We start from the raw sequence: 23,907 nt of genomic DNA on the forward strand, positions 1-23,907 counted from the left end.
CAACCTCAGATGAACAACAGCATATGCCATATTACAGTGTGTGTGTGTGTGTGTGTACACATGACATATTACACTGTGTCATGATTTATTTAACCTATGTGTCAAATGCCCTTGATTAATTGATCATCAGCAAGTGTGACCACCTCTATAAAAGCCAACATTTTAGCAGTTTGCTGGTCTGGAGCATTCAGGTGTGTGTTAAAACAATGCCAAGGAGGAAAGACATTAGCAATGATCTTAGAGAAGCAATTGTTGCTGCCCATCAATCTGGGAAGGGTTATAAGGCCATTTCCAAATAATTTAAAGTCCATCAGTCTACAGTGAGAAAGATTATTCAAAAGTGGAAAACATTCAAGACAGTTGCCAATCTTCCCAGGAGTGGACGTCCCAGGAAATTCACCCAAAGGTCAGACCGTGCAATGCTCAGAGAAATTGCAAAATACCCAAGAGTTATTTCTCAGACTCTACAGGCCTCAGTTAGCATGTTAAATGTTACAGTCCATGACAGTACAATTAGAAAAAGACTGAACAAGTATGGTTTGTTTGGAAGGGTTGCCAGGAGAAAGCCTCTTCTCTATAAAAAGAACATGGCAGCACGGCTTAGGTTTGCAATGATGCATCTGAAAAAACCACAAGACTTCTGGAACAATGTCCTTTGGACAGACGAGACCAAAGTGGAGATGTTTGGCCATAATGCTCAGTGCCACGTTTGGCGAAAACCAAACACAGCATATCAGCACAATCACCTCTTACCAATTGTCAAGCACGGTGGTGGAGGGGTGATGATTTGGGCTTGTTTTGCAGCCACAGGACCTGGGAACCTTGCAGTCATTGAGTCGACCATGAACTCCTCTGTATACCAAAGTATTCTAGAGTCAAATGTGAGGCCATCTGTCCGACAGCTAAAGCTTGGCCGAAATTGGATCATGCAACATGACAATGATCCCAAGCACACCAGCAAATCTACAACAGAATGGCTGAAAAAGAAAAGAATCAAGGTGTTGCAATGGCCCAGTGAAAGTCCAGACCTCAACCCGATTGAAATGCTGTGGCTGGACCTTAAGAGAGCTGTGCATAAACAAATGCCCACAAACCTCAATGAACTGAAGCAACGTTGTAAAGAAGAGTGGGCCAAAATTCTTCCACAACGATGTGAGAGACTGATAAAGTCATACAGAAAACGATAACTTCAAGTTATTGCTGCTAAAGGTGGTTCTACAAGCTATTGAATTATAAGGTGTACTTAGTTTTTCACACGGCTTGTCCATTTTGGCTTTGTGTTAAATAAATCATGACACGCTGTAATATGTCATGTTTTGTTGTTCATCTGAGGTTGTATTTAACTAATTTTAAGACCTGCTAAGGAACAGATGATTGTTATTATGTCCTGATATGTAAAACAATAGAATTCAAAGAGGGTGTACTTTTTTTCCACACAAATGTATGTGTGTATGCGTGTATGCGTGTGTGTATATAGGAGATCGAGATAGAGATAGCGATAGATAGATGGAGATAGATAGAGATAGAGATAGATAAAGAGAGAGAGAGATAGAGAGAGATATAGAGATAGATGGATATAGATATAGAGATATAGATATAGAGAGATAGATATAGAGTGAGATAGAGATCGATAGGGTAGATAGAGATATATATATAGAGATAGATATCGATAGAGATAGATAGAGAGAGATATCGATAGAGAGAGATAGTTAGATAGAGGTAGAGATAGATAGATATATAGAGAGATAGAGATAGATATATAGAGAGATAGATAGATATATAGAGAGATAAAGATAGATAGATATATAGAGAGATAGAGATAGATTGATATATAGAGAGATAGAGATATATCAGCACACACACACACACACACACACACACACACACACACACACACACAGTGGTAGAACTGTGATGGTGCCAAGTCCCGCAAACTCTACTTTCTGAGCATAGATATTGAATAGATATATTTTATAAAGGCTGGAATAGCACAACAAGAATGCCTGTAACTGCCCCTTACGCCTGCTCCTTGGATCCGTTAGCAAAGCTGTTGTGTGCTCTAATCAGCTGGTGCTGCAACTGCTCTCATATCCTCATATACACAAGATTTGGCACAGCACACTCAAATATTTTAATAAAAGATCCTTACTTTATTCCAGGTCAACGTTTCAGCGTTCCTCTCCAGTCCTGACGAAGGTGCGATAAGAACACTGAAACGTTTCAGCGTTCCTCTCCAGTCCTGACGAAGGTGCGATAAGAACACTGAAACGTTTCAGCGTTCCTCTCCAGTCCTGACGAAGGTGCGATAAGAACACTGAAACGTTTCAGCGTTCCTCTCCAGTCCTGACGAAGGTGCGATAAGAACACTGAAACGTTTCAGCGTTCCTCTCCAGTCCTCACGAAGGTGCGATAAGAACACTGAAACGTTTCAGCGTTCCTCTCCAGTCCTGACGAAGGTGCGATAAGAACACTGAAACGTTTCAGCGTTCCTCTCCAGTCCTGACGAAGGTGCGATAAGAACACTGAAACGTTTCAGCGTTCCTCTCCAGTCCTGACGAAGGTGCGATAAGAACACTGAAACGTTTCAGCGTTCCTCTCCAGTCCTGACGAAGGTGCGATAAGAACACTGAAACGTTTCAGCGTTCCTCTCCAGTCCTGACGAAGGTGCGATAAGAACACTGAAACGTTTCAGCGTTCCTCTCCAGTCCTGACGAAGGTGCGATAAGAACACTGAAACGTTTCAGCGTTCCTCTCCAGTCCTGACGAAGGTGCGATAAGAACACTGAAACGTTTCAGCGTTCCTCTCCAGTCCTGACGAAGGTGCGATAAGAACACTGAAACGTTTCAGCGTTCCTCTCCAGTCCTGACGAAGGTGCGATAAGAACACTGAAACGTTTCAGCGTTCCTCTCCAGTCCTGACGAAGGTGCGATAAGAACACTGAAACATTTCAGCGTTCCTCTCCAGTCCTGACCAAGGTGCGATAAGAACACTGAAACGTTTCAGCGTTCCTCTCCAGTCCTGACCAAGGTGCGATAAGAACACTGAAACGTTTCAGCGTTCCTCTCCAGTCCTGACCAAGGTGCGATAAGAACACTGAAACGTTTCAGCGTTCCTCTCCAGTCCTGACGAAGGTGCGATAAGAACACTGAAACGTTTCAGCGTTCCTCTCCAGTCCTGACGAAGGTGCGATAAGAACACTGAAACGTTTCAGCGTTCCTCTCCAGTCCTGACGATGGTGCGATAAGAACACTGAAACGTTTCAGCGTTCCTCTCCAGTCCTGACGAAGGTGCGATAAGAACACTGAAACGTTTCAGCGTTCCTCTCCAGTCCTGACGAAGGTGCGATATGAACACTGAAACGTTTCAGCTTTCCTCTCCAGTCCTGACGAAGGTGCGATAAGAACACTGAAACGTTTCAGCTTTCCTCTCCAGTCCTGACTAAGGTGCGGTAAGAACACTGAAACGTTTCAGCGTTCCTCTCCAGTCCTGACGAAGGTGCGATAAGAACACTGAAACGTTTCAGCGTTCCTCTCCAGTCCTGACGAAGGTGCTATAAGAACACTGAAACGTTTCAGCGTTCCTCTCCAGTCCTGACGAAGGTGCGATATGAACACTGAAACGTTTCAGCTTTCCTCTCCAGTCCTGACGAAGGTGCGATATGAACACTGAAACGTTTCAGCTTTCCTCTCCAGTCCTGACGAAGGTGCGATATGAACACTGAAACGTTTCAGCTTTCCTCTCCAGTCCTGACGAAGGTGCGGTAAGAACACTGAAACGTTTCAGCGTTCCTCTCCAGTCCTGACGAAGGTGCGATAAGAACACTGAAACGTTTCAGCGTTCCTCTCCAGTCCTGACGAAGGTGCAATAAGAACACTGAAACGTTTCAGCGTTCCTCTCCAGTCCTGACGAAACGTTTCAGCGTTCCTCTCCAGTCCTGACGAAGGTGCTATAAGAACACTGAAACGTTTCAGTGTTCCTCTCCAGTCCTGACGAAGGCGTGATATGAACACTAAAACGTTGACCTGGAATAAAGTAAGCATCTTTTATTAAAATATTTGAGCCTGGTATGCCACATCATGTGTATATTGAATAGCACACACCTACGTGCGCACGCACCAATAAGAACCAACTAGAACTAATTTCTATAACAGTCTTTAAAACCTTTTCTTCTAGCTCTAAATCTCAACCAACAAATTACCGCCTGTCTCTCTAGCGCCCCAAATAACTAACAACCTGAACCCTGATATCAGCGTTCTCACTCTACCTTATTAATATTCATGTAAACATGTTCGCCCCTCTTACATACCTATACCTTACCTGTGTACGAGGTCTCCCTAAATACCTATATAACATACCTGTGTACAAGGTCTCCTTACATACCTATACCTTACCTGTGTACAAGGTCTCCACAGGCTTCTCACATGGATCCTTGGACTCTTCCATCCTCATCCAGGAGTTACTGCCTGACTTCTGCTGCGGATAAATGGAGAACCCATTATATACATTAGGTGTTGTGTATCTTCTTGCCCAACACAGATACCCCCGAGAGACCAATGTATCTCAGAGGTATCCCAGGAGGAGGGTCGTCTGGACTACTGTGGGCTCTGGAAGGGTGAGAGTTATAGATTGGAGGCACATGTCACAATGTGGTAGGTAGGGTTCTTTGCAGCACTTTAATGCATGGTTACAGAAATTGTGTGAAGAAAAGGCATACATCCAGCACCTGGAGTGAGCTACAAACCTCCAGGATATTAACAGGAACTGGATGGGATTCTAAACAGTGAAAATCATTAAGATGGTAATTAAAGCAGAGATACAGTAAATGTTATGGGAAACTTCAACCTGCCAGATGGGGACCGGTATGTGTGTTGCAGGTTCAGCCAGAAGCAGGATTCAGACATCCTGGATTCCTTGCAAGGGGTATCTCTAAGGCAATTAGAGAGGGAGCCCACTCACAAGGTGGCAAAACTGGACTGAATACTTACATATGGGGAGTACCAGATGTATTTGTGGGTGAGAACTCAGGTACCATTAATCAGTGTGGCTTAGTAAAAAAAGATAGAAACGGGATCCTACCACACAAAAACCAAGGTTTTAGGAGGGCTGACATTTTCAGGTATTGGCAATGTGAGGTATTTGGCAGGGTGGGGGTAATGGAGTAAAGGCCAGGAGCAGTGGGAAAAAATAAAAGATGCAATATTAAAAGCAATAGACCTGTGTCATGTTAAGACCATTAAAAGGTTCGGTATTTTAATAATCTGGCACATAAACGGTTAACTCGAGTTACAAGTTACAGCTTAATACTACATGTGTTGTTTTTATTGGGGTCAGGACCCGGCCTACTTTTCTGTGTTTGGCTAGAAGTGGCGTTATCCGAGCGCAACCTGCTCTGGGATTGCGTTGGGATTGCGAGGCGATTATAGATACAGATCCACCTGCTGACAGTAAAGATAAATAGAACATCTTTAGGTAACGTAAAACAAATTCATCCAGTGAGGAGGAAAGTAAGAGGGTGTGGCCAGGAAGACCTTCCACATGTCTGTGTGAGTTTACTAAATATAAAATATTGTGGGTCTGATGCGATTCAGAAGAAAAACAAATATATATCTTTGTAACATTTGCAATCAGATTCATTAAATGATGTTCAACAGTCCACGACTGTGAGGGTGCAAAGGTCAGATATTTGTTTGTCTCTCAAATTTAGCATTAACCGGATCAAAAATAATCTCTTTGGTCTGCAGCAAACTCCCCCTAACGCGATGAGGTGGGTTACAATATTCTAGGAGTTAAGGGGATAAAGAGAATGGGTTTTTTTTATTAAAAAGAAAATGATTTTCTCTCTCCAAGCCCTAAAAATGTCATTTTTAACCTAAAAGGTAAATTACAGGTTACCCTGTTTAAGTAAGTTTTCTGTAATTATGCACTGTACTTCTGTCACGAGAGACCAGTACTTTTACACCGAAACCACCCTGGATCACTGGCACCAGACAGGACAAAGTTATTGAAAAAAATGGGGTTCATTCTGGCATGGCAGCAGACAAACAAAGATGTACAAAACACGATACAATACCAAGTGGGGGCATGGGGAGCAGCCTCTAGCCTCGCTAGGTGCATGGGCCTACTTCAAGAAGGCTTTTCCTGTCCGCTTCTTGTCCAGGATTTCAGAGGCCTGATCACACAGCAGCCCCTCTGAGATATCTCTCCAGCTGGTCATTGTAAAAGATCAAACTCCTTCACAGAATGTCTCTCGGTCTCTCAGATAGTCCTCTGATGGTAGATCTCCACACTCCTTCCCAGAGTGTCTCTCAGTTTGTTAGCCTCTCTTGCTCTCAGATGCTCTCTGAAGGTTGAACTCCTTCTCTGGTCAGCAGCACTCCTTTATATAGCCATCGGTGGCTATCCTTTACATGGGAGGGGGCTGCTGGACAATCAGAGCACTGATTTAGTTTGTGCCACAACAGCCAGAGGGCGTGCCAAGAACCCATCCCCATCCCTGATTGCTCACTTAATTCAATTAATACTTTACAGGGCTGACTCCCAAATCACATCCCAGTGCTTACACATAACAAATACAGACTTTGAAATACATTCTTACAGACATGGAAATATATTTACACATTCCCTGTTCTTCCCCAGATATTAAAGAACATTTGGTTAAATAAGCCTTACAAAGGTGACCAAGTTCCATAGATTTAGGGGTAGCTAGTTGGGCTTCATCCTAGTTTTGTGATGCCAGTAACACCTATCGTCACATCTCCCCCCTCAAGATGAAGACTCTGGGGTAGTCACCCCATCGAGTGGCTCCACAAGCCTAGAAGTCTTTGCGGTGCATTGGTCGCTGGGCATGTCCAGCCAAGAGAGACCATCTGTGTTGCTGTTCCCGTGACCCTTAGCGAAGTCCAAGTCCTGAAGGGCACGGCTCCAGATTAACCAGGTCTCTGTCTCCCCGGGCATCCTCCGCAACCAATTTAAGGGGTCGTATGTCACGAGCCCCACATAGAGCTTCCCATATGCATAGGGCTGCCAGCGCTTCTGAGCCAAAGCAGTGGCCAGGCATACTGACAGAGCCTGTAACACTGCCCCGCACTCGGGGGACCAGGCTGCCAGCACCTCGAGCCACCTCAATCAGGAGTCTGTCTGGGTCGCTAACCTGGCTCTCCCGTTTCCTACAGTATCCCTGTGACTCCTCTATCTCCTTCTCCATACTCCGTTCCCCTTCCGCCGAGACCTGGTACATGATTCGGTGGAGGGGTCTGTGAACCCTGGTGCTGACTGGGCGATCAGGTGGATGAGTCCTGCCTGGCTTATGGGGAACCAAGACCCGCGCTCTCTCCACTACCTCTCGCCTTTGCTCCCACTGGGGAGCTGCGAGTTGGGGACAGCCCCCCCCCCCCTGCTCCACTGATCCACCCTGCCTAGCCTCTCCTAGGACATCGGGGAGAGACTGGCTCTCCAGATCTCCCAGCAGCAAGCTGCATTCAGCTAACACCGCTGACCCACTCACAGCCTTGTGCTGTAAGGGCTAAAATAAACCTGGTGACAGTCCCTGGGGAGCCCTCGCACTGTCCCCCAGCCTGGCTATTGCTGGCAGACATCTCAGGTGCGGCCGAACAGCGATACCTCCTGGGATGCCTCCAGCCCGCAGAATGTTTGCACTAGCCGGGCTCTGGTACGAGCGACCCTATGATGCCCTGTCAGCAGGATCTCCTTAGTCCCCTGCAAGCTCTGTTCACCACCCAGGGACTCACTAACTGGCCCCTCTTTGTCCCCTGTATGACCGGAGCAACCAGGGCTGGATCCCGGTATATAAGCACACAGGACCCGGGGAACCAATCGGGCATGATCCTTGAGGCAGACTCGGCCGCAGGAGGTCTTATACCCTCCAGATCAGTGTCTACCCGTACCCTCTCCCGGGACCACTCACTGAGCTCCGGCCATTCGCCCTCAGTCAGTTTGTCAGGGGAATGGTCAGCAGGAATGTCAGGACAGAGGTTAGGCTGGGACTGGCTTACCAGCCTGGTCTCCTCCGGGACCCTGGGACATGATGGCTCCAAATGCAGGGGAGCGGTGATCACGGCTGTTAGCTCCAAAAGCTGGGGGGCATAAACCTCTGTGATGGACGGCGGCGCCAAAGGCACCACCGCAGGGGCAACTGCCCGACTTTGGCTCCCTGTGACTGGGGTCACAGGAGCATCCTCTCCTTGAAGCTTCACCAGCATCCACGTCCGTGGGAGCTGTTGCTCTGGGCAGACCATTTCAGGCTGCCCCAGAGGTATCGTAGCACTAAGGCCCCCCAGGCCGGCTGCCTGCTGATTGCCTGGGACCCCTGTATGCAAAAATCTTCCATGGACCGCTTGGTCCTCCAGCCTGATGGCTGCCCTCTGCTGCCCGTCAAGCTGCATCTGTGCGCCGCTAGTAGCTGCTGGAGGGACTGGTGGCTGGGTCCTTTGCTTCTCCGGCTGCACAGCTGCTTTCTGTTCCTTTGCTGGGGCTAGCCTCTCGTAGGTTGTCGGCCCTGTAGCTGGGAAACGTAGCCCCAGATTGTGGTTACTTGAGTAGAATACATTGGGGCACTCCATCAGCAGATGATCCGTCAGGTCTCTCCGAGAGCACCGGCCCTCGCGGGCATCCTCTGTCATCTTGGCGGTCACGAGGCACGGCACCCGTGTGGTGCCATCCTCAGCCCGCACAGACTCTCTGGCTCCTGGCTGACTCCACCACGGCTTGGTGGCTTGGGGAGAGTCAGCTACTGGAAATGCTCAGCTCACTGTAGCGTGGTTTAGGACCCATTTCTCTGACTGTGTCTTCCGGGACACACAGTGCTCCGCCATCTTGGCGGCCGTGAGGCAAGGCACAGGCTTGCGGTCATACTTGGCCAGCGAAAGGAAGCCTTCACGCACTCGCAATCGTTGGCAAACTCTTGATTGATCCTTCGGTAGACCACCTGCCCTCTCTCGCTCAGTGTGGGGATGAGGTATCTCAGACACTCTGACTCAAGCAACTGGAGCATTGAGCATTGGTTCTCAAATGCCCACAGGAAATATTCGATTGCATCGGTGCCGTCCACCAATTTGGTGAAGTTTTGGACCGGCACCTTGGCACAGGGAGAGTCAGCTACCGGGAGCACTCGGCTCACCAGCACTTTTGCGGGGGTGAGGACCCACTTCTTGGGCTGCGCCAGTGGTAATCAAACTGGACCTCTCACTAGGTGGACAATGTGCCAGCGAAAGGCCTCGGTTATGTCTGGACCATACGCTGCAATAAAATCTGCACATGCACTCTCCGTAGCAATGTACTCAGCCAAGCCAGCCTCATACCACTCAAGGTCCTCCGCAAGGCCCATCGTACCTCGGCCGTCACTCGGCAGCCCATATCTTGCCCCCGGGCAAGTAACGATTCTCTGTCCCAGGAAGAATAACGTCCTCCTGGAGAACCAGCCATCTTCAGATTTACTCAAACTAATATAAATGTGATTGCATAGTAAAATATCAGTTTTGTACAATGTTTGTCTGGGACAACTTTCCCACAAGAAATACCAACACAAAGCCAAGCGATCCCACCGCTACGTCACCAGAAAAAGTCTGTCACAAGAGACCAGTACTTTTCCACCGAAACCACCGGGATCACTAGCACCAGACAGGACAAAGTTATTGGATAAAATGGGGCTTATTCTGGCACGCCAGTAGACAAACAAAGATGTACAAAACACGATACAATACCAAGTGGGGGCCTGGGGAGCAGACTCTAGCCTAGCTAGGTGCAGGGGCCTACTTCAAGAAGGCTTTTCCTGTCCGCTGCTCGTCCAGGATCTCAGAGGACTGATCACACAGCAGCCCCTCTGAGATATCTCTCCAGCTGGTCACTGTAAAAGATCAAACTCCTTCACAGAATGTCTCTCGGTCTCTCAGATAGTCCACTGAGGGTAGATCTCCACACTCCTTCGCAGACTGTCTCTCAGTCTGTTAGTCTCTCTTGATCTCAGATGCTCTCTGAAGGTAGAACTCCCTCTCTGATCTGCAGCACACCTTTATATAGCCCTCTGTGGCTATCCTTTACATGGGAGGTGGCTGCTGGATAAACAGAGCATTGATTAAGTTTGTGCCACAACAGCCAGAGGGCGTGCTAAGAACCCATCCCCATCCCTGATTGTTCACTTAATTCAATTAACACTTTACAGGGCTGACTCCCAAATCACATCCCAGTGCTTACACATAACAAATACAGACTTTGAAATACATTCTTACAGACATGGAAATATATTTACACATTCCCTGTTCTTCCCCAGATATTAAAGTACATTTGGCCAAATAAGTCTTACAAAGGTGACCAAGTTCCACAGATTTAGGGGTAGCTAGCTGGGCTTCATCCCAGTTTTGTGAAGCCAGTAACCCCTATCGTCACAACTACTATTGTATATTAAATCTAACATTTCATAAGTACTGCACGCTTTGAAGAGTGTAACTTCATTTTCGGATACATTTTGCAACAATGGATTTTTGTGTGCTAATTGCATAGTTTTCTTAGTAAATGTGGACCAAGGACATCTAGTGGTAAGACTTTTCTTTATCCTTTATATTGTGACGGATTGAGGGGAGATATTACTCATTTTGGGGGCCGTGTCAGGAAATTAGTCAGCTAGATAGCTGTGAGTATTAATCCTCATCACATACACGAGTCACATGCTGACAAGTGTGCCATCCGTGACAACCTGTGTGTCTGGCAGGTTAGTAAAAATGCCAAACAAGAACTGGGCCTGCCACTCACCCTAAATGAATCATCTGTACATATAAATGATTAGTAAAGGTGATGCATGAGGGAAGAAAACAACAGTATTGTATCAACGATGTGAAAGCAAAGCATCGCATGGAAGAATCCCTCTTAGTATGCACTCTACCTATGTAGTGTAATGTAATGCTGAAACTAGAACATATCACAACACCAAGGGAGTACTATAGGTAGCGAGAGGCCCCATTGTGCATTTATACATTGTTACTATATGAATACAAGGGAGTACTATAGGTAGCGAGAGGCCCCATTGTGCATTTATACATTGTTACTATATGAATACAAGGGAGTACTATAGGTAGCGAGAGGCCCCATTGATATTAAACAAAATAAAAACATTTTATTAACAACTATTTCAATATAAAATGTGACATACAAGTGATGATGTATAATGTAACTGTGAATACAATCCCTCAGTGAGACCAGGACGAGATGTAGTATTGAATGATAGAATAGGATAGGTGTAAATGTGAATACAATCCCTCAGTGACACCAGGACTAGATGTAGTATTGAGTGATAGAATAGGATAGGTGTAAATGTGAATACAATCCCCTCAGTGACACCAGGACTAGATGTAGTATTGAATGATAGAATAGGATAGGTGTAACTGTGAATACAATCCCCTCAGTGACACCAGGACTAGATGTAGTATTGAGTGATAGAATAGGATAGGTGTAAATGTGAATACAATCCCCTCAGTGACACCAGGACTAGATGTAGTATTGAATGATAGAATAGGATAGGTGTAAATGTGAATACAATCCCCTCAGTGACACCAGGACTAGATGTAGTATTGAGTGATAGAATAGGATAGGTGTAAATGTGAATACAATCCCCTCAGTGACACCAGGACTAGATGTAGTATTGAGTGATAGAATAGGATAGGTGTAAATGTGAATACAATCCCTCAGTGACACCAGGACTAGATGTAGTATTGAGTGATAGAATAGGATAGGTGTAAATGTGAATACAATCCCCTCAGTGACACCAGGACTAGATGTAGTATTGAATGATAGAATAGGATAGGTGTAAATGTGAATACAATCCCTCAGTGACACCAGGACTAGATGTAGTATTGAATGATAGAATAGGATAGGTGTAAATGTGAATACAATCCCCTCAGTGACACCAGGACTAGATGTAGTATTGAATGATAGAATAGGATAGGTGTAAATGTGAATACAATCCCCTCAGTGACACCAGGACTAGATGTAGTATTGAATGATAGAATAGGATAGGTGTAAATGTGAATACAATCCCTCAGTGACACCAGGACTAGATGTAGTATTGAGTGATAGAATAGGATAGGTGTAAATGTGAATACAATCCCCTCAGTGAGACCAGGACTAGATGTAGTATTGAATGATAGAATAGGATAGGTGTAAATGTGAATACAATCCCCTCAGTGACACCAGGACTAGATGTAGTATTGAATGATAGAATAGGATAGGTGTAAATGTGAATACAATCCCTCAGTGACACCAGGACTAGATGTAGTATTGTGTGATAGAATAGGATAGGTGTAAATGTGAATACAATCACTCAGTGACACCAGGACTAGATGTAGTATTGAGTGATAGAATAGGATAGGTGTAAATGTGAATACAATCCCTCAGTGAGACCAGGACTAGATGTAGTATTGAATGATAGAATAGGATAGGTGTAAATGTGAATAGAATCCCCTCAGTGACACCAGGACTAGATGTAGTATTGAGTGATAGAATAGGATAGGTGTAAATGTGAATACAATCCCTCAGTGACACCAGGACTAGATGTAGTATTGAATGATAGAATAGGATAGGTGTAAATGTGAATACAATCACTCAGTGACACCAGGACTAGATGTAGTATTGAGTGATAGAATAGGATAGGTGTAAATGTGAATACAATCCCCTCAGTGACACCAGGACTAGATGTAGTATTGAGTGATAGAATAGGATAGGTGTAAATGTGAATACAATCCCTCAGTGACACCAGGACTAGATGTAGTATTGAATGATAGAATAGGATAGGTGTAAATGTGAATACAATCCCCTCAGTGACACCAGGACTAGATGTAGTATTGAATGATAGAATAGGATAGGTGTAAATGTGAATACAATCACTCAGTGACACCAGGACTAGATGTAGTATTGAGTGATAGAATAGGATAGGTGTAAATGTGAATACAATCCCTCAGTGACACCAGGACTAGATGTAGTATTGAGTGATAGAATAGGATAGGTGTAAATGTGAATACAATCCCTCAGTGAGACCAGGACTAGATGTAGTATTGAATGATAGAATAGGATAGGTGTAAATGTGAATACAATCCCCTCAGTGACACCAGGACTAGATGTAGTATTGAGTGATAGAATAGGATAGGTGTAAATGTGAATACAATCCCCTCAGTGACACCAGGACTAGATGTAGTATTGAGTGATAGAATAGGATAGGTGTAAATGTGAATACAATCCCCTCAGTGACACCAGGACTAGATGTAGTATTGAGTGATAGAATAGGATAGGTGTAAATGTGAATACAATCCCTCAGTGACACCAGGACTAGATGTAGTATTGAATGATAGGATAGGATAGGTGTAAATGTGAATACAACCCCTCAGTGACACCAGGACTAGATGTAGTATTGAGTGATAGAATAGGATAGGTGTAAATGTGAATACAATCCCTCAGTGACACCAGGACTAGATGTAGTATTGAGTGATAGAATAGGATAGGTGTAAATGTGAATACTATCCCCTCAGTGACACCAGGACTAGATGTAGTATTGAATGATAGAATAGGATAGGTGTAAATGTGAATACAATCCCCTCAGTGACACCAGGACTAGATGTAGTATTGAGTGATAGGATAGGATAGGTGTAAATGTGAATACAATCCCTCAGTGAGACCAGGACGAGATGTAGTATTGAGTGATAGAATAGGATAGGTGTAAATGTGAATACAATCCCCTCAGTGAGACCAGGAGCAGATGTAGTATTGAATGATAGAATAGGATAGGTGTAAATGTGAATACAATCCCCTCAGTGACACCAGGACTAGATGTAGTATTGAATGATAGAATAGGATAGGTGTAAATGTGAATACAATCCCTCAGTGAGACCAGGACTAGATGTAGTATTGAATGATAGAATAGGATAGGTGTAAATGTGAATACAATCCCTCAGTGACACCAGGACTAGATGTAGTATTGAGTGATAGAATAGGATAGGTGTAAATGTGAATACAATCCCCTCAGTGACACCAGGACTAGATGTAGTATTGAATGATAGAATAGGATAGGTGTAAATGTGAATACAATCCCTCAGTGAGACCAGGACTAGATGTAGTATTGAATGATAGAATAGGATAGGTGTAAATGTGAATACAATCCCTCAGTGACACCAGGACTAGATGTAGTATTGAGTGATAGAATAGGATAGGTGTAAATGTGAATACAATCCCCTCAGTGACACCAGGACTAGATGTAGTATTGAATGATAGAATAGGATAGGTGTAAATGTGAATACAATCCCCTCAGTGACACCAGGACTAGATGTAGTATTGAATGATAGAATAGGATAGGTGTAAATGTGAATACAATCCCTCAGTGAGACCAGGACTAGATGTAGTATTGAATGATAGAATAGGATAGGTGTAAATGTGAATACAATCCCCTCAGTGACACCAGGACTAGATGTAGTATTGAATGATAGAATAGGATAGGTGTAAATGTGAATACAATCCCTCAGTGACACCAGGACTAGATGTAGTATTGAATGATAGAATAGGATAGGTGTAAATGTGAATACAATCCCTCAGTGACACCAGGACTATATGTAGTATTGAATGATAGAATAGGATAGGTGTAAATGTGAATACAATCCCTCAGTGACACCAGGACTAGATGTAGTATTGAATGATAGAATAGGATAGGTGTAAATGTGAATACAATCCCCTCAGTGACACCAGGACTAGATGTAGTATTGAATGATAGAATAGGATAGGTGTAAATGTGAATACAATCCCCTCAGTGACACCAGGACTAGATGTAGTATTGAATGATAGAATAGGATAGGTGTAAATGTGAATACAATCCCTCAGTGAGACCAGGACTAGATGTAGTATTGAATGATAGAATAGGATAGGTGTAAATGTGAATACAATCCCCTCAGTGACACCAGGACTAGATGTAGTATTGAGTGATAGAATAGGATAGGTGTAAATGTGAATACAATCCCCTCAGTGACACCAGGACTAGATGTAGTATTGAATGATAGAATAGGATAGGTGTAAATGTGAATAGAATCCCCTCAGTGACACCAGGACTAGATGTAGTATTGAGTGATAGAATAGGATAGGTGTAAATGTGAATACAATCCCTCAGTGACACCAGGACTAGATGTAGTATTGAATGATAGAATAGGATAGGTGTAAATGTGAATACAATCCCTCAGTGAGACCAGGACTAGATGTAGTATTGAATGATAGAATAGGATAGGTGTAAATGTGAATAGAATCCCCTCAGTGACACCAGGACTAGATGTAGTATTGAGTGATAGAATAGGATAGGTGTAAATGTGAATACAATCCCTCAGTGACACCAGGACTAGATGTAGTATTGAATGATAGAATAGGATAGGTGTAAATGTGAATACAATCACTCAGTGACACCAGGACTAGATGTAGTATTGAGTGATAGAATAGGATAGGTGTAAATGTGAATACAATCCCCTCAGTGACACCAGGACTAGATGTAGTATTGAGTGATAGAATAGGATAGGTGTAAATGTGAATACAATCCCTCAGTGACACCAGGACTAGATGTAGTATTGAATGATAGAATAGGATAGGTGTAAATGTGAATACAATCCCCTCAGTGACACCAGGACTAGATGTAGTATTGAATGATAGAATAGGATAGGTGTAAATGTGAATACAATCACTCAGTGACACCAGGACTAGATGTAGTATTGAGTGATAGAATAGGATAGGTGTAAATGTGAATACAATCCCTCAGTGACACCAGGACTAGATGTAGTATTGAGTGATAGAATAGGATAGGTGTAAATGTGAATACAATCCCTCAGTGAGACCAGGACTAGATGTAGTATTGAATGATAGAATAGGATAGGTGTAAATGTGAATACAATCCCCTCAGTGACACCAGGACTAGATGTAGTATTGAGTGATAGAATAGGATAGGTGTAAATGTGAATACAATCCCCTCAGTGACACCAGGACTAGATGTAGTATTGAGTGATAGAATAGGATAGGTGTAAATGTGAATACAATCCCCTCAGTGACACCAGGACTAGATGTAGTATTGAGTGATAGAATAGGATAGGTGTAAATGTGAATACAATCCCTCAGTGACACCAGGACTAGATGTAGTATTGAATGATAGGATAGGATAGGTGTAAATGTGAATACAATCCCCTCAGTGACACCAGGACTAGATGTAGTATTGAGTGATAGGATAGGATAGGTGTAAATGTGAATACAATCCCTCAGTGAGACCAGGACGAGATGTAGTATTGAGTGATAGAATAGGATAGGTGTAAATGTGAATACAATCCCCTCAGTGAGACCAGGAGCAGATGTAGTATTGAATGATAGAATAGGATAGGTGTAAATGTGAATACAATCCCCTCAGTGACACCAGGACTAGATGTAGTATTGAATGATAGAATAGGATAGGTGTAAATGTGAATACAATCCCTCAGTGAGACCAGGACTAGATGTAGTATTGAATGATAGAATAGGATAGGTGTAAATGTGAATACAATCCCTCAGTGACACCAGGACTAGATGTAGTATTGAGTGATAGAATAGGATAGGTGTAAATGTGAATACAATCCCCTCAGTGACACCAGGACTAGATGTAGTATTGAATGATAGAATAGGATAGGTGTAAATGTGAATACAATCCCCTCAGTGAGACCAGGAGCAGATGTAGTATTGAATGATAGAATAGGATAGGTGTAAATGTGAATACAATCCCCTCAGTGACACCAGGACTAGATGTAGTATTGAATGATAGAATAGGATAGGTGTAAATGTGAATACAATCCCCTCAGTGACACCAGGACTAGATGTAGTATTGAATGATAGAATAGGATAGGTGTAAATGTGAATACAATCCCTCAGTGAGACCAGGACTAGATGTAGTATTGAATGATAGAATAGGATAGGTGTAAATGTGAATACAATCCCCTCAGTGACACCAGGACTAGATGTAGTATTGAATGATAGAATAGGATAGGTGTAAATGTGAATACAATCCCTCAGTGACACCAGGACTAGATGTAGTATTGAATGATAGAATAGGATAGGTGTAAATGTGAATACAATCCCTCAGTGACACCAGGACTATATGTAGTATTGAATGATAGAATAGGATAGGTGTAAATGTGAATACAATCCCTCAGTGACACCAGGACTAGATGTAGTATTGAATGATAGAATAGGATAGGTGTAAATGTGAATACAATCCCCTCAGTGACACCAGGACTAGATGTAGTATTGAATGATAGAATAGGATAGGTGTAAATGTGAATACAATCCCCTCAGTGACACCAGGACTAGATGTAGTATTGAATGATAGAATAGGATAGGTGTAAATGTGAATACAATCCCTCAGTGACACCAGGACTAGATGTAGTATTGAGTGATAGAATAGGATAGGTGTAAATGTGAATACAATCCCCTCAGTGACACCAGGACTAGATGTAGTATTGAATGATAGAATAGGATAGGTGTAAATGTGAATACAATCCCCTCAGTGACACCAGGACTAGATGTAGTATTGAATGATAGAATAGGATAGGTGTAAATGTGAATACAATCCCTCAGTGACACCAGGACTAGATGTAGTATTGAATGATAGAATAGGATAGGTGTAAATGTGAATACAATCCCTCAGTGACACCAGGACTAGATGTAGTATTGAGTGATAGAATAGGATAGGTGTAAATGTGAATACAATCCCCTCAGTGAGACCAGGACTACATGTAGTATTGAATGATAGAATAGGATAGGTGTAAATGTGAATACAATCCCTCAGTGACACCAGGACTAGATGTAGTATTGAGTGATAGAATAGGATAGGTGTAAATGTGAATACAATCCCTCAGTGAGACCAGGACTAGATGTAGTATTGAGTGATAGAATAGGATAGGTGTAAATGTGAATACAATCCCCTCAGTGAGACCAGGACTAGATGTAGTATTGAGTGATAGAATAGAATAGGTGTAAATGTGAATACAATCCCCTCAGTGAGACCAGGACTAGATGTAGTATTGAATGATAGAATAGGATAGGTGTAAATGTGAATACAATCCCCTCAGTGACACCAGGACTAGATGTAGTATTGAGTGATAGAATAGGATAGGTGTAAATGTGAATACAATCCCTCAGTGAGACCAGGACTAGATGTAGTATTGAGTGATAGAATAGGATAGGTGTAAATGTGAATACAATCCCTCAGTGACACCAGGACTAGATGTAGTATTGAATGATAGAATAGGATAGGTGTAAATGTGAATACAACCCCTCAGTGAGACCAGGACTAGATGTAGTATTGAGTGATAGAATAGGATAGGTGTAAATGTGAATACAATCCCTCAGTGACACCAGGACTAGATGTAGTATTGAATGATAGAATAGGATAGGTGTAAATGTGAATACAATCCCCTCAGTGACACCAGGACTAGATGTAGTATTGAGTGATAGAATAGGATAGGTGTAAATGTGAATACAATCCCTCAGTGACACCAGGACTAGATGTAGTATTGAATGATAGAATAGGATAGGTGTAAATGTGAATACAATCCCTCAGTGAGACCAGGACTAGATGTAGTATTGAATGATAGAATAGGATAGGTGTAAATGTGAATACAATCACTCAGTGACACCAGGACTAGATGTAGTATTGAGTGATAGAATAGGATAGGTGTAAATGTGAATACAATCCCTCAGTGACACCAGGACTAGATGTAGTATTGAATGATAGAATAGGATAGGTGTAAATGTGAATACAATCCCTCAGTGAGACCAGGACTAGATGTAGTATTGAGTGATAGAATAGGATAGGTGTAAATGTGAATACAATCCCTCAGTGAGACCAGGACTAGATGTAGTATTGAGTGATAGAATATGATAGGTGTAAATGTGAATACAATCCCTCAGTGACACCAGGACTAGATGTAGTATTGAGTGATAGAATAGGATAGGTGTAAATGTGAATACAATCCCTCAGTGAGACCAGGACTAGATGTAGTATTGAATGATAGAATAGGATAGGTGTAAATGTGAATACAATCCCCTCAGTGACACCAGGACTAGATGTAGTATTGAGTGATAGAATAGGATAGGTGTAAATGTGAATACAATCCCCTCAGTGACACCAGGACTAGATGTAGTATTGAGTGATAGAATAGGATAGGTGTAAATGTGAATACAATCCCCTCAGTGACACCAGGACTAGATGTAGTATTGAGTGATAGAATAGGATAGGTGTAAATGTGAATACAATCCCTCAGTGACACCAGGACTAGATGTAGTATTGAATGATAGGATAGGATAGGTGTAAATGTGAATACAATCCCCTCAGTGACACCAGGACTAGATGTAGTATTGAGTGATAGGATAGGATAGGTGTAAATGTGAATACAATCCCTCAGTGAGACCAGGACGAGATGTAGTATTGAGTGATAGAATAGGATAGGTGTAAATGTGAATACAATCCCCTCAGTGAGACCAGGAGCAGATGTAGTATTGAATGATAGAATAGGATAGGTGTAAATGTGAATACAATCCCCTCAGTGACACCAGGACTAGATGTAGTATTGAGTGATAGAATAGGATAGGTGTAAATGTGAATACAATCCCCTCAGTGAGACCAGGACTAGATGTAGTATTGTGTGATAGAATAGGATAGGTGTAAATGTGAATACAATCCCCTCAGTGACACCAGGACTAGATGTAGTATTGAGTGATAGAATAGGATAGGTGTAAATGTGAATACAATCCCTCAGTGAGACCAGGACTAGATGTAGTATTGAATGATAGAATAGGATAGGTGTAAATGTGAATACAATCCCTCAGTGACACCAGGACTAGCTGTAGTATTGAGTGATAGAATAGTATAGGTGTAAATGTGAATACAATCCCTCAGTGAGACCAGGACTAGATGTAGTATTGAGTGATAGAATAGGATAGGTGTAACTGTGAATACAATCCCTCAGTGACACCAGGACTAGATGTAGTATTGTGTGATAGAATAGGATAGGTGTAAATGTGAATACAATCACTCAGTGACACCAGGACTAGATGTAGTATTGAGTGATAGAATAGGATAGGTGTAAATGTGAATACAATCCCTCAGTGACACCAGGACTAGATGTAGTATTGAGTGATAGAATAGGATAGGTGTAAATGTGAATACAATCCCCTCAGTGACACCAGGACTAGATGTAGTATTGAATGATAGAATAGGATAGGTGTAAATGTGAATACAATCCCTCAGTGACACCAGGACTAGATGTAGTATTGAGTGATAGAATAGGATAGGTGTAAATGTGAATACAATCCCTCAGTGAGACCAGGACTAGATGTAGTATTGAGTGATAGAATAGGATAGGTGTAAATGTGAATACAATCCCCTCAGTGACACCAGGACTAGATGTAGTATTGAGTGATAGAATAGGATAGGTGTAAATGTGAATACAATCCCTCAGTGACACCAGGACTAGATGTAGTATTGAATGATAGAATAGGATAGGTGTAAATGTGAATACAATCCCTCAGTAACACCAGGACTAGATGTAGTATTGAATGATAGAATAGGATAGGTGTAAATGTGAATACAATCCCTCAGTGAGACCAGGACTAGATGTAGTATTGAATGACAGAATAGGATAGGTGTAAATGTGAATACAATCCCTCAGTAACACCAGGACTAGATGTAGTATTGAATGATAGAATAGGATAGGTGTAAATGTGAATACAATCCCTCAGTGACACCAGGACTAGATGTAGTATTGAATGATAGAATAGGATAGGTGTAAATGTGAATACAACCCCCTCAGTGACACCAGGACTAGATGTAGTATTGAGTGATAGAATAGGATAGGTGTAAATGTGAATACAACCCCCTCAGTGACACCAGGACTAGATGTAGTATTGAGTGATAGAATAGGATAGGTGTAAATGTGAATACAATCCCTCAGTGAGACCAGGACTAGATGTAGTATTGAGTGATAGAATAGGATAGGTGTAAATGTGAATACAATCCCTCAGTGACACCAGGACTAGATGTAGTATTGAATGATAGAATAGGATAGGTGTAAATGTGAATACAATCCCTCAGTGACACCAGGACTAGATGTAGTATTGAATGATAGAATAGGATAGGTGTAAATGTGAATACAATCCCTCAGTGAGACCAGGACTAGATGTAGTATTGAGTGATAGAATAGGATAGGTGTAAATGTGAATACAATCCCTCAGTGAGACCAGGACTAGATGTAGTATTGAGTGATAGAATAGGATAGGTGTAAATGTGAATACAATCCCTCAGTGACACCAGGACTAGATGTAGTATTGAATGATAGAATAGGATAGGTGTAAATGTGAATACAATCCCTCAGTGACACCAGGACTAGATGTAGTATTGAGTGATAGAATAGGATAGGTGTAAATGTGAATACAATCCCCTCAGTGACACCAGGACTAGATGTAGTATTGAATGATAGAATAGGATAGGTGTAAATGTGAATACAATCCCCTCAGTGACACCAGGACTAGATGTAGTATTGAATGATAGAATAGGATAGGTGTAAATGTGAATACAACCCCTCAGTGACACCAGGACTAGATGTAGTATTGAGTGATAGAATAGGATAGGTGTAAATGTGAATACAATCCCCTCAGTGACACCAGGACTAGATGTAGTATTGAGTGATAGAATAGGATAGGTGTAAATGTGAATACAATCCCTCAGTGAGACCAGGACTAGATGTAGTATTGAATGATAGGATAGGATAGGTGTAAATGTGAATACAATCCCTCAGTGACACCAGGACTAGATGTAGTATTGAATGATAGAATAGGATAGGTGTAAATGTGAATACAATCCCTCAGTGAGACCAGGACTAGATGTAGTATTGAGTGATAGAATAGGATAGGTGTAAATGTGAATACAATCCCTCAGTGAGACCAGGACTAGATGTAGTATTGAATGATAGAATAGGATAGGTGTAAATGTGAATACAATCCCTCAGTGACACCAGGACTAGATGTAGTATTGAGTGATAGAATAGGATAGGTGTAAATGTGAATACAATCCCTCAGTGACACCAGGACTAGATGTAGTATTGAGTGATAGAATAGGATAGGTGTAAATGTGAATACAATCCCTCAGTGACACCAGGACTAGATGTAGTATTGAATGATAGAATAGGATAGGTGTAAATGTGAATACAACCCCCTCAGTGACACCAGGACTAGATGTAGTATTGAGTGATAGAATAGGATAGGTGTAAATGTGAATACAACCCCCTCAGTGACACCAGGACTAGATGTAGTATTGAGTGATAGAATAGGATAGGTGTAAATGTGAATACAATCCCTCAGTGACACCAGGACTAGATGTAGTATTGAATGATAGAATAGGATAGGTGTAAATGTGAATACAATCCCTCAGTGACACCAGGACTAGATGTAGTATTGAATGATAGAATAGGATAGGTGTAAATGTGAATACAATCCCTCAGTGACACCAGGACTAGATGTAGTATTGAGTGATAGAATAGGATATGTGTAAATGTGAATACAATCCCTCAGTGACACCAGGACTAGATGTAGTATTGAGTGATAGAATAGGATAGGTGTAAATGTGAAAACAATCCCTCAGTGACACCAGGACTAGATGTAGTATTGAATGATAGAATAGGATAGGTGTAAATGTGAATACAATCCCTCAGTGACACCAGGACTAGATGTAGTATTGAGTGATAGAATAGGATAGGTGTAAATGTGAATACAATCCCCTCAGTGACACCAGGACTAGATGTAGTATTGAATGATAGAATAGGATAGGTGTAAATGTGAATACAACCCCTCAGTGACACCAGGACTAGATGTAGTATTGAATGATAGAATAGGATAGGTGTAAATGTGAATACAACCCCTCAGTGACACCAGGACTAGATGTAGTATTGAGTGATAGAATAGGATAGGTGTAAATGTGAATACAATCCCCTCAGTGACACCAGGACTAGATGTAGTATTGAATGATAGAATAGGATAGGTGTAAATGTGAATACAATCCCCTCAGTGACACCAGGACTAGATGTAGTATTGAATGATAGAATAGGATAGGTGTAAATGTGAATACAACCCCTCAGTGACACCAGGACTAGATGTAGTATTGAGTGATAGAATAGGATAGGTGTAAATGTGAATACAATCCCCTCAGTGACACCAGGACTAGATGTAGTATTGAGTGATAGAATAGGATAGGTGTAAATGTGAATACAATCCCCTCAGTGAGACCAGGACTAGATGTAGTATTGAATGATAGGATAGGTGTAAATGTGAATACAATCCCTCAGTGACACCAGGACTAGATGTAGTATTGAATGATAGAATAGGATAGGTGTAAATGTGAATACAATCCCTCAGTGAGACCAGGACTAGATGTAGTATTGAGTGATAGAATAGGATAGGTGTAAAAGTGAATACAATCCCTTAGTGACACCAGGACTAGATGTAGTATTGAATGATAGAATAGGATAGGTGTAAATGTGAATACAATCCCTCAGTGACACCAGGACTAGATGTAGTATTGAATGATAGAATAGGTGTAAATGTGAATACAATCCCTCAGTGACACCAGGACTAGATGTAGTATTGAGTGATAGAATAGGATAGGTGTAAATGTGAATACAATCCCTCAGTGACACCAGGACTAGATGTAGTATTGAGTGATAGAATAGGATAGGTGTAAATGTGAATACAATCCCTCAGTGACACCAGGACTAGATGTAGTATTGAATGATAGAATAGGATAGGTGTAACTGTGAATACAATCCCCTCAGTGAGACCAGGACTAGATGTAGTATTGAGTGATAGAATAG

At 42.3% G+C, this 23,907-nt stretch overlaps 1 protein-coding gene across 17 annotated transcripts in view; it reads right to left on the reverse strand.

Moving 5' to 3' along the window:
* LOC142483999 (uncharacterized) overlaps nt 1–23,907 on the reverse strand; it is a 64,381-nt gene that overhangs the window by 5,310 nt on the left and 35,164 nt on the right. For 2 of the 17 annotated variants that reach the window (XM_075583942.1, XM_075583944.1), the window contains 2 exons: nt 6,072–6,419; nt 4,393–4,474 (listed from right to left, as the gene is read on the reverse strand). The exons of 1 other annotated variant lie outside the window; for it this stretch is intronic. In XM_075583942.1, the coding sequence (XP_075440057.1) occupies nt 4,393–4,450 (58 nt within the window). In that variant the 5' untranslated portion in view covers nt 4,451–4,474; nt 6,072–6,419. 14 more of the 17 variants (XM_075583948.1, XM_075583943.1, XM_075583950.1 and 11 more) reach the window with 11 other exon arrangements.

This window comes from Ascaphus truei, unplaced genomic scaffold (genome assembly GCF_040206685.1).
Source record: "Ascaphus truei isolate aAscTru1 unplaced genomic scaffold, aAscTru1.hap1 HAP1_SCAFFOLD_412, whole genome shotgun sequence".
NCBI classification, from domain to species: domain Eukaryota; kingdom Metazoa; phylum Chordata; class Amphibia; order Anura; family Ascaphidae; genus Ascaphus; species Ascaphus truei.